Genomic DNA, 12,354 nt, shown 5'->3' with positions numbered 1-12,354 from the left:
AAAATATAATGTCATAGAAATAACATCATCGGCATTTTTATTCCTCCGCTCGAACAAACCTAAAACTGGCGCAGTCGGTAAAAACAAACTGCAAAGTTGAGCGATACTAAAAACTGAAGTTTTTAAGTTTCGTAAGCTTTAGCAACGGGAAGCAAATCTTAAGATTAGCTCCCATTTTAAAAAGATCTCTTATATATACAAATATATAAGTCGGTCGGCACAGATAGCCAAGTTTAAGAAATTTAAGTTTCTACACAAGTTATCTGGAACGTCGGAGAGCGACTCCGAGGACTACAATTTGTGAAGGCGAAGAATAGCTTCATTCCGCCCATCAACATTACCAGGAAGAGTGGGATTAAAGATTAATGCCCCACACACAGAAGACGCAGAAAGAGCGAAGTGCACCATACAAAGCAACAACAACAAGTTCAGTTGTAATAAAAGAGGATACATCAGCAATGAATCCAGGCGAGCAGCAACCACTTCAGATGACAGGATCGCAAATTTTGAAGGAAGCTTCAAGAATCATGGACTTTGACGGCAGAGATTTATCATCATTCATCAGGGAAGTTGACATGATCCTTCCTTTATTCAACCCCAACCCATCAATGTTGGAATTTGTAACGCAGCGACACGTCAAAACAAAAATTAAAGGAGAAGCAGCAAGTGTCATCCGGCCTTTGGGACCTACACCAACATGGCAGCAAATGAGAGAAGAACTCATAAAGAATTTTGGAGTAAAGGAGTCGTACCACACCCTTTACAATCAGGCGATTGTACTACGAAACTATAACGTAAGTCAATATTTCCAAAATTTAAAAGATATTTTAGATAAACTAAATTTAAAACATGAATTCGATAGGATAAAGCCTATAGAATTTTCCCCAATTAACAACGAAAGTTTAATTCTAAAAACATTTTTAAATGGGATACACCCCAACTTAAGCAGTGTAGTGATTAGTAGAAATATAAGCACCATTAGAGAGGCTTTTAGCGTTCTTCAAGAGACAGGTTTGCTAATACAATTTGATAAAAGACAAAACAATTATAAAAGAAATAATTATAGAAATTTTTCAAATAGAAATTCTTTGTCTCACAATTTTGGCAATTTCAATAATAACCAGTATATGCAAAATTCCAATAATTTTCAATTTGGACAAAATCAGCCGAGAGAATTTCGTAACAATTCTAACCAAAATGACAATTATCAACAATTTAGCTTTGGACAAAGTACGCAAAATAATTCACAACAATCTAGAAGATATAATTCAGTCCAAAGGAGACAAAACCCCCCCGAACCGATGGAAATAGATCACGTTCAAGAACAAGCAAATTTTCGGTTGTCAGCCCAAAACAATCGTTACCGATAATAGAAGTGACCATAAAAAATTCCAAAATTAAATGTCTTTTGACACAGGGTCTACAACATCATTATTGAAATATAATGTGTTAAAAGATTATGAATGCATTGAGCTTGATAAACCAATACACTTTAGCACCATTAAGGAAAATTTTTCCCTAAATAAAGAGTTAGTCACCCCAACCCCAAACGAATTCAATGAAAAAAGTTATATACATTGGAAACTAACCAACATAAAAAATAAAAACTTTGATGCAATAATAGGACAAAATATTTTAAAACCTATTAAAGCAATAATTAACTTAGAAAAGGAGTATGTAGAAATAAACGGCAATAAAATTAAATTTATAAACTCATGCCCTTACAATTACGAAGATATTAATATACTTACAGAATGTAAAGAGAATTTGCTAGATATTTTATCAAATAGTGACATGAATGAAGAAGAAAAGCAAAAATTAGAATACATTCTAAAAGCAAATAGCGATTTATTTTTCCAAGAAGGTAAAAACCTTTCTCATACTCATGAAATTCAGCATGAAATAGTTACAAAAACAAGTAGACCAACTTATAATAAAATTTATAGATATCCCCAAATTCATGAAGAAAAAATTATTAGACAGATGAACGAGATGTTGCGCCAAGGTATAATTAAAGAAAGTAATTCCCCGTACAACTCGCCTCTTTGGATTGTACCGAAAAAGCAAGACAATTCAATGAAGAAAAAATGGAGAATAGTTATTGACTACAGGAAGCTAAACGAAGTCACTATAGATGACAAATTTCCAATACCCCATATAGAAACAATACTCAGCAAACTTGGAAGAACTCAGTATTTTACAACATTAGATCTTGCAAAAGGCTTTCATCAAGTATTAATAAAAGAAGAAGATAGACCAAAAACAGCTTTCTCTACACCCCAAGGACACTTTGAATTTATTAGAATGCCTTTCGGACTAAAGAATGCACCAGCAACTTTCCAACGTTTAATGAATTCAGTTCTTAGGGAATATATCAACAAGATATGTGTAGTTTATTTAGACGACATCTTAATTTTTAGTTCAAGTATTGAAGAACATACCCAAAATATCACCAAAATATTTTCAGCATTAAGAAAACATAATTTAAAGATTCAGGTAGATAAATGCAAATTTTTCGCGAAAACAACTGAATTTCTAGGTCACACTTTAACAACAGAAGGGATACAACCAAATTTAAGCAAAATCGAAAACATACAAAAACTAAAGTTGCCTACTACATCAAAGCAAATTAAATCATTCCTAGGTATAACAGGTTATTATAGAAAATTTGTAAGAGATTACGCTAAAGTAGCACATGGTTTAACAAAATATTTAAAAAAGGATATTAAAATAAACACTCGCGATCCTCAGTACATATCATCCTTTGAAAAACTTAAAAATCTATTAGTAAGCCCACCAATATTGAAATATCCAGACTTTAACAAAAAATTTGGCATTTCAACTGATGCAAGTGACTTTGCAATTGGCGCAGTATTAACCCAGGACAGTCATCCTAAATATAAGCTATGCTAGTCGAACACTTAACAAACACGAAAGAAGTTATTCCACTACAGAAAAAGAACTACTAGCTATTGTCTGGGCAGTGACATATTATAGACCATACATTTATGGCAGAGCATTCGATCTCTTAACCGATCACCAACCACTTAAGTGGCTCCAAATAAAAAACAAGGGAAAAGACATTAACCCAAGATTGCAAAGATGGTTAATTAAACTAGGTGAATACAATATTAATATAAATTACGTGAAAGGAAAGGAAAATAACGTAGCCGATTTTCTAAGTAGAATAAATAGTAACACAGGCGAGATTCATTCATTGGAAGAAGACAACATAAGCACAAATGCTACAATCCACTCTCAAGAGGAGGAACTAAATGATCATTTTCCAATTTTACACACTATTGTAAATCGCTTCAATACACAAATCATTTTAACAAACAAGAAAATTATGGAATCTGAAGAACTAGGCAACACGAAGAAAATTTTTATTAGCGCAGAAGATATAAAAAATAATAATTTCATAGATCTTTGTCGTAAGCACATAAATAGTGGAAAAGTAGGTATTTTTTCTTATTTAACCGATAATCAGTACAATATAGTTCAGCAAAAGCTTATTCAAATATTTAATAGACATGTAAAGTTTTTTAGATGTGAATTCCATGCTAAAGATATGAAAAATGAAGAACAAGTTTATAAACAAATTGCTCAATATCATAAAAATGAAACAGGCCATGCAGGTATTAACGAAAATTATGAAAAATTGAAAAAACTAACATACTGGAAAAATTTGAAAGTTTTGATTCAAAAATATATAAATAATTGCGACGTTTGCAATAGAGCAAAATATGATAGAAAACCTTTAAAACCAAAATTTCAATTAACGAAAACACCATCAGATATAAATGAAATAGTTCACGCGGATATATACATAAATAAAAAATGTTACTTCCTTACTTTTATAGACAAATTTGCGAAATTTGCTATGGCATTTCAGCTAGAAGATAGAAACAGTATAACTATTATAGAAAAGCTTAGATTATTCTTTTCTATCAAAGGTAGACCCAGAATGTTAATATTAGATAATGAATTCAACTCAATTAACATAAAAGATTTTTTAGGAAAGAAGAAATAGAAGTTCATTTTACAAAACCAAACAGTCATACTGGGAATTCAGATATCGAAAGATTTCATAATACTCTATCCGAAAGAATTAGAGTCCTAGAAATTGAAAAACCAAGCCTTTCGACAGCGGAAAAAGTATTTCAAAGCATAGAATGGTATAACAAATCTTATCATTCTACAATTAAAGCCACACCTCTTGAGGTTATAAATGGAAAAACTAATAAGAATTTGATTAAAGACACTATTCAGAAGACTAAAGAAAAATGCATAGGAAAACTAAATAGAAATAGAGAAGAGTTTAATAACACTCAAAAAGAAGGTTACGTAAAAAATTATAAAGCAGTTCGGCACAAATACGAACCAAGGTATAGAAAATTACCATTAGATAATATTCACCCGACAAATATTAAACGTCCAAACAAATTTTTAGGTCAAATACATCTTCAAAATAACATTGATGATAGCAATTGTAATAATTAGCAATGCAGCCAAACTGGAAGTACATGAAATACATACCGACAATGGATACGCAGAAATCATCACCAACACTAAACAGATTGTTACATCATCTGACCTCGTAATTCACATAATTGACCCTCGCGAAATTCTTTACATACTAAATAATATAACAAAAATCTCGCAAACATATTCACATTTACATTACTACACCCTATCTAATGAAATTGAAATCTTGAGAGGTAAAATCAAAACATTAATCCCAAGAAAAGAAGTTAGTAGAAAAAAGAGAGGGTTAATTATCGGTATAGGTTCTGTACTTAAATTTCTATTTGGAACGATGGATGATGGAGATAGAATAGATATTGAAAATCACCTTAAGAAAAGTAGATGAAAATTTACATAATTCAATTACAGCTCTCGACCACCAAATAAAAATTAATAATTTCTTTTCGAACACGTTTACAAAATTAAAACAAATTATTGAAGACGAAAGAAATAATTCTTTAGTGTATCAAGAGAGAACAGACAAAATATTGATTCTTCATGAACAAACAATAAAGATAAACATTCTCAAAGACGCAGTAAACCAGATTCAGGAAAACATTATTTCAGCAAAAAATGGTATTTTTCACCCAAGCATTTTAACAAATGAAGAAATTTATAATTACAACATAGACCTCAACAAACTTCAATATATAAAATTATGCGCCTTGGAATATAAAGAAAATTTGTTAATGTTCGTAGTCAAAATCCCAAAAGAATTTCAATCGGTGCAATTAAAAACTATTATTCCTATACCAAACACAGCAGGTAAAGAAATAACAGCAGAAATCGAAAATGTTTTTGAATACAAAAATGTCACTTATAAATTCGAAGAAGCTAAAACACTCAATGAACTACAAATTTCTAAACATTGCATCTACTTATTAAATTGTGAACTTATCAAAAATAGCATTACAGAAATTTTACAAATTGATGAAGAAACTATTTTAATAAAAAATGCAAATGGCATAGAACTAAACCAGAACTGCGACAACAGAAAAATTAAGTTGAAAAACACTACATTGATTCATTATAATAACTGCACTATTAAGACCCTATACCAAACATTCTCAAATACTAAAATTTCATACAATCAGAGATTCTATTATCCAAACTATGATACTCACAATTTCACTAACAAAATTACAATTAACGACCTTGTATTTAAAAACGAAGAAAATTTAAAAGAAATTAATGAATTAAAATATCACAAAAATATCTCTCATATTGGAATATCAATTTTAAGTATTATTGTGATTATAATAATAATTTTAATATCTTGTAAAATTAAAAAAATGAAAAACAATACTATTCAAACTCAGGAGAGTTTTCCATTAAGGGAGGGAGGAGTTATGTGTACACTATCATCCCAACCAGACACCACACAACAAAATATTATAAATTGGACAAAATAAAAGATTAAAGAAAAACAAGTAAACATTACAAAAAATATAAGATAACAAGTAGAGATAAAGAACATAATGCAAATGTATACAAACATGTTTTGGTCCTTATGTTTGACTATAATGATAACCCAAACATTATCGGGTAAACCCCACAGTCATGTTTGTTTGCATTCAATAGAAAATAAGATTACATTTTACAAATATTGTATTCATAATGCAAATGCATACAAACATGTTTTGGTCCTTATGTTTGACTGTAATGATAACCCAAACATTATCGGGTAAACCCCACAGTCATGTTTGTTTGCATTCAATAGAAAATAAGATTACATTTTACAAATATTGTATTTCATAAGAAAATAAACAAAACAAAGAAATAGATTAAGAAAATTGTAATCACTTTAGTAGTTATATAAGCAGAACATAACTTGAAACATCAGAGAATAAAATATAATGTCATAGAAATAACATCATCGGCATTTTTATTCCTCCGCTCGAACAAACCTAAAACTTGCGCGTTGGCCACGCCGAATACCGCATCCGATGGAACGATGAGCTGTACGAGATATACGACGACATCGACATAGTTCAGCGAATTAAAAGACAGCGGCTACGCTGGCTAGGTCATGTTGTCCGGATGGATGAAAATACTCCAGCTCTGAAAGTATTCGATGCAGTACCCGCCGCGGGAAGCAGAGGAAGAAGAAGACCTCCACTCCGGTGGAAGGACCAAGTGGAGAAGGACCTGGCCTCGCTTGGAATATCCAATTGGCGCCACGTAGCGAAGAGAAGAAACGATTGGCGCGCTGTTGTTGACTCGGCTATAATCGCGTAAGCGGTGTCTACGCCAGTAAAGAAGAAGAAGAAGAAGTGTTGTAGAAGCAGGTTGGAACTAAATTCTAATAACCGATTGCCCAATCTTGTTTGCATACAAGGACTTGATTTTAATCGGTCCGTTTGTGTGGTAGCTGTAATTGTTAGATATTGGCAGATCCGACAAATGAACAGCTTCTTGAGAACAAACGGATAATTGCAAAAAACAAAACAACAACTCCTTCTATCCTTCCTTCCTTTCTAATCTTACTAGGGTTTGGCGAAGAACAAAATCATTCGCAAGATACCGGGACATCTCACAGCCGACTGTGTAGGCTTAGCTGTCACGGGATCACGAAAAATTAGTCAGCCTTTGCGAACAATGCTTAAAATTTAGATCTGTTTCATTGGTTGGTTTTCATTTGGACCAATCCAGTTTCAAGCTTTTCAACTAAGATCAACATCGTGATTAAGGTTTTAATTATTAATAGATAATCATATTAATGGACCTAGCCAAGTCTCCTCGTGGCTCAATCTATTACAATGTCGAGAAATTAAGAAACCCTCATCAAGATTTTATCGCATGTTCTTCACGTCGAAAAGATTTTATGTTCTTATAAGATCTGGGTCTTAAGTGTTTGAATATTTAAAGGCACATGTAAGAAAAGAGAATCTATACCATATCAGATATCGCTAACCTCACACCATTTAGTGGGCTCTACATCGGATCAGCTTCTCTCCGTGGAAAGGAATTATCTGACCATTTTCAAAATCCGCAGGTATTGATTAAGGCCTCCACCGAGAGAACCGAAGCTTATCGAAGAAAGAAGTTTGCTAATTTCTGTAACCTGCGGCGGTTAGTCCCAAATTTAATAAACAAGCATGTTTTAATCTCTCGAAATCACGCTGGGAATGAATAGCAAAAAAGGTGTCACAATACTCACTCTACTGATTAGAACATTAACCTCTCAAACTCATACTGTTAAAAAAAAGTTATATTCAGTATACCGATCGAAAGTTTAAAACCTCAAAATCCTTCTGGTAGTAGAAGGTGGGAGAGCTGTCGAATAAGCATTGAAAGTACCGAAGATTACTACTGAGAAGCTTCATTCTTTGAACTTACTTACCCATTACTGACATTCCACTACCGGCTACCATCTTTAAGTCTTTCAACACTGTAGCCTCAGTAAACAATTGCCTCATCCCCATAACTGATCGTTTTAATAATTTACACGCTTACACCCGACGACTCCAGTCGATTCTGCTTGTTACTATTGCTGTCACAATGATTTTATGCTGTGCAACGACTTGCATCATTTCATATTTTGCGCATCTTTTGTTTTCCGAATGTGACAGGCCAACGAGACAACCAGCTAACAAACCAAACGAAAATCATTTTTAAAATCCAAGTAGCGAACCATCTCATTTTTTACCAGCTAAGCTTATGTTGGAAGAGTACGAATATTACGATACCACACATACTCGTACTATATTGTTGGATAGCACGCAGGAATACTTGAAACTTGTATATGAGTAAATGTGTCAGTAATCTCGGAATCGCGACAAGAGGCGACAGTGTCGGGATGGTCGGCGTAAAGCTATTTGATTGACTATCAAAGCTATTGTAGTGTTTCTAATTGCCTGGGCAAGCTGCTCGCTAGCGAGTTGGCTGTCTGGCTGCTGCGGTGCTTGACTGCTTCTTCTTCTTCTTTACTGGCGTATACACCGCTTACGCGATTATAGCCGACTCAACAACAGCGCGCCAGTCGTTTCTTCTCTTCGCTACGTGGCGCCAATTGGATATTCCAAGCGAAGCTAGGTCCTTCTCCACTTGGTCCTTCCAACGGAGTGGAGGTCTTCCTCTTCCTCTGCTCCCTGCGGCGGGTACTGCGTCGAATACTTTCAGAGCTGGAATGTTTTCATCCACTGCTTAGTTTTGGAAAAGAAAGCTGTTCGTAAATTCGTGAACCATATACGCTAAATCGTTGCCGAAGGGCAGTAAAGTGGATGCGCAACCGGAGACTGAGTGTGAAAGCTACTAAGCAATGAACCGCAGTCGATGGAGTATTACTGTAATTCAAGCGGATTGGAAGCGAGTTAAATGCAGTAATGTGGTAAATAGTGAAGAAGCTGGCAGCGTGAATAGTTTGTGCGGTAAATCTTCTAGTTGTTGTTTGTGAACTGTACATACTTATATTGTGGAATTCAGAAAATAGACAGGAAAGATGTTTGCTTGCAGTAGTAGATGAGAAGAGAGAAAATTATAAATACAACTTAATGATAACAAGTAAATAGAAAATTCTTATGATAAATTTTAAGTGTCGCAATAATTTGGAAAATTTCAAGGAACGACAGAATGCGGCAGAATATTCTTAGTATTCAAACAGACTGACGCCAAAGCTCAAAGCTAACAAAATAATTTGACAAGTTCACTTAACCAAATCCTACAATTTTCGCGCGGACGGTTCCAAACTCTCTAAAACTGAAGTCTCGAACTACAAATGCCGCAAATCCTTGATCTATGTCCACGATTCTTTGATCCACAACCCAGGATTTCAACAATTCATTAAAAATAGGTGGAAGAAAAGGAAGACTAAAAAAACAGGAGGAGGGGGAAGAGTAAGAGGAAAGGGAAGAGTATTGCGAGTTGCATTGCAAGTGAAGTGAGTGCTAAACGTATATATCCACAAAGCTGTACGTGCCTGCACTCATGTGGAAAGGGTACACGGTGTACGAGTATGGGTTAAAAGAGAGAACTCAGCAGAGTTTTCTGGACACCATGGCACATTTCAATAATACCGAATGACTGGAGTGAAAGCTTCAACTCTTTTGTTGCATACACATGTATGTTTATCAGCTGTAAGGTGAACGCTGCATTGCATTCATTACCAACATATGTCTCACTTTGGTTCCGTAAAAAGTAAAATATACCGAAAGCCATTATAGTCAGACACATTAAATAGCCATTAAAGGCGACCATCGCTGCGACCACCTGACCAACGAACGAGTTTTATTTGCAAAATGTATTTAAATTATCTTAAAAGAAATGAATGAATTGCGTATATGACTATGCGGGCGAGATGAAGGTGTGACTGTCGTTTGCGCGAATCTATTCGTAAAAAGAGACCAGAGTCGGCAACTCTTGGTTTTTGAACCATGATAATGTACCTTCGCATACTGCATTGGCACACGTGTATTGTTTTTGGAGAATAAATTAAGAATTTAAAAATTAACAGAGTCTTACTATTTTTCATAGTAGTACATCACAGAAAGCGCCGCAGAGTTTTGTGTTATGTTCACGAGCCATCCATTATCTAAGAGCTTCAAGTATCTGTACACTGTAAATTCTTTTAATTTACTACGTTAAATCACACTGTGGCAATGATCTTTTGAAACCAAATAGCTCGCAGCTCTTCCGAATTCCATTCAAAGTAGATGACATCTTTGAAAAACGTGCGAATCTTGTGAAGCCCACCACGGACTCTGGCGAAGGGCTTCAGCGAACTTTTAAAATATTCAACAAGAACAGTTAAAACTACTTTACTTTACTAGCGATCTTCGAAAACCACAGTACGTGCGGAAGCTACAAACACAATTCAAAATATATACATACAGTGGACTCGCGATAATATGAACACCCTAAATTATGAACCCCCCAAAATATGAACACTTTTTGGCTACCATTGACTACTCTAAAATACGAGCTTTGGACAAAAGATATAAAATATGAACAATATTGTTGTCAATAACGAATTTAAAGCGCTTTGTAATTTGGGGAATTCCCTAGTTATTCGAATACAATGTGCATGTACATACACATGTATTTACCCATCGCTCGAAAATGCTTACATGTGCTCATTACAGGGTTTGATTTTGTCTACGTCAGTCGTCTGTAAGAATTTTTAAGTGTTTTTGGTTGGTGATTGCACGCAAGCATAAGTGCCTCTTTATTTTCTTAAGAAATAATCAAATGTAAATAATTTTGAAACATGCACACAAAAAAGCATACGTTTCTGACTTTAAGGGACAAATCCGATATTTTGGAATGCTTACGAAAAGGTGCAAGTGTTACAAATTTAGCAACTAAATATGAAGTGGCAAAGTCTACAGTATGTGGAATAAAGAAAAATAAAAATGCTATCCTTAAATATGTTAACAATACATTGATGGATGGCTCCAAAATTTCCAAAAGAGATATGGCGTTCGGTTGCTCCAAGTTTCTGGGGAAAAACTATCTTCACAGCCCCAGTTGGTCGATCCATTCAAAAAAGCTCTAAAGACGAAAATGTAAGTCCTTGGTTTAAGCCGGGAGCAAGTTTACAACGCCGACGAATCTGGTTTATTTTGGAAACTTTTACCACAAAAGACGTATGTATCATCATTAGAAAAAACAGCCCCAGGAGCAAAGATGGAAAAGCAAAGAATAACATTCTTATGCTGTTCAAATGCGGAAGGATCTCATCAACTCAAGCTCCTTGTGATAGGCAAGGCCAGAAACCCCCGTTGTTTTAAGGGGTTTGACTGCCCTGTTAATTATAGACATTCAAAGTCCGCTTGGATGACTGCCGCTATCTTCAAAGATTGGTTCCATCGTTCATTCATACCTGAGGTAAGTTTTAACTCGTATTTCAGTAGCTTACAACTTATTTATGTGTGTTACAACTTAAATATGTAGGTAACGAAATTTTTGACAAAAAAAGGTCTACCAGTTAAGGCTGTCCTTTTAATTGATAACGCTCCATCGCATCCACCTGAGGATGAACTCAAAAGTGAAGACGGCTCTATTTTAGCAATGTTTATGCCACCCAACGTCACCCCCCTTATACAACCCACGGACCAAAATGCAATCAGGATTACAAAACTTTATGACAGAAACAGTCTTTTGGCTTCCGTTGCTGCAACAGGATGTGACTTGCTAGAGTCTATGAAGCAAATTTCATTTAAGGATGCTATTATTGACCTTGAATCTGCATGGAATAAAGTGGATGAGGCTGTGCTATCAAAATGCTGGAACGATGTTTTGAGTATGCTTGAAAATCAAGAAGATCCTGAAGATGAAATTCCTTTGAATATCCTTCGAATGAACTTGAATATGAATGTGGGGGACTTGGAGGAGAGCGCAGCCAATCTTTTACAAAACTTGAGACCTGAGGTTTGTTTTATCAGAAACGTAAACTCAAAAAAGTTGTATTTACTATTTATATTCACTGCAGATTGGAATCAATGCTTGCAACGGTAGAGAATGGAAGGAGGATGCTATTGAATTCAATGAAAATGAAATACAAGAAATATCCGATGAAGACGACTATACTGTAGAGTCGCAAAAGACGATTACAGCAAGAGAAGCTATTGACATATTTAATAATGCTTTGGAATGGGCTGAAAGTGAAATGGTTGAACAAAAGAATTTAAATGTATTAAAGAAACTAAGCGGAAAAGCAGTTTTTAAGGTGGTTGAAAAAAAGAAACAGCAAAAGAAGATTACCGATTTTTTTTCAAAATGAGCTTCAACCTTTTATAAAATTAAAATATGTATAATATGAAATTATATCTAAACTGTTTTGTTTACATGCAACATTGTTTTATTTGTGTAAGGAAAAAAATTAATAAA

The 12,354-nt window shown here is 34.3% G+C and overlaps 1 protein-coding gene across 1 annotated transcript; it reads left to right on the top strand.

Annotated features, from left to right (window-relative positions):
• The first annotated feature begins 265 nt into the window (after window positions 1-265).
• On the top strand, window positions 266-12,141 carry LOC125777527 (uncharacterized). The gene is made up of 4 exons (XM_049452630.1): window positions 266-794; window positions 4,454-4,784; window positions 11,129-11,352; window positions 11,419-12,141. Exons 1-4 carry the CDS (start codon window positions 366-368, stop codon window positions 11,980-11,982), a joined length of 1,548 nt encoding a protein of 515 aa, XP_049308587.1. The 5' UTR covers window positions 266-365; the 3' UTR covers window positions 11,983-12,141.
• The last annotated feature ends 213 nt before the right edge of the window (window positions 12,142-12,354 follow it).

This window comes from Bactrocera dorsalis, chromosome 3 (genome assembly GCF_023373825.1).
Source record: "Bactrocera dorsalis isolate Fly_Bdor chromosome 3, ASM2337382v1, whole genome shotgun sequence".
NCBI classification, from domain to species: domain Eukaryota; kingdom Metazoa; phylum Arthropoda; class Insecta; order Diptera; family Tephritidae; genus Bactrocera; species Bactrocera dorsalis.
This window is presented reverse-complemented; position numbering and strand designations above follow the sequence as displayed.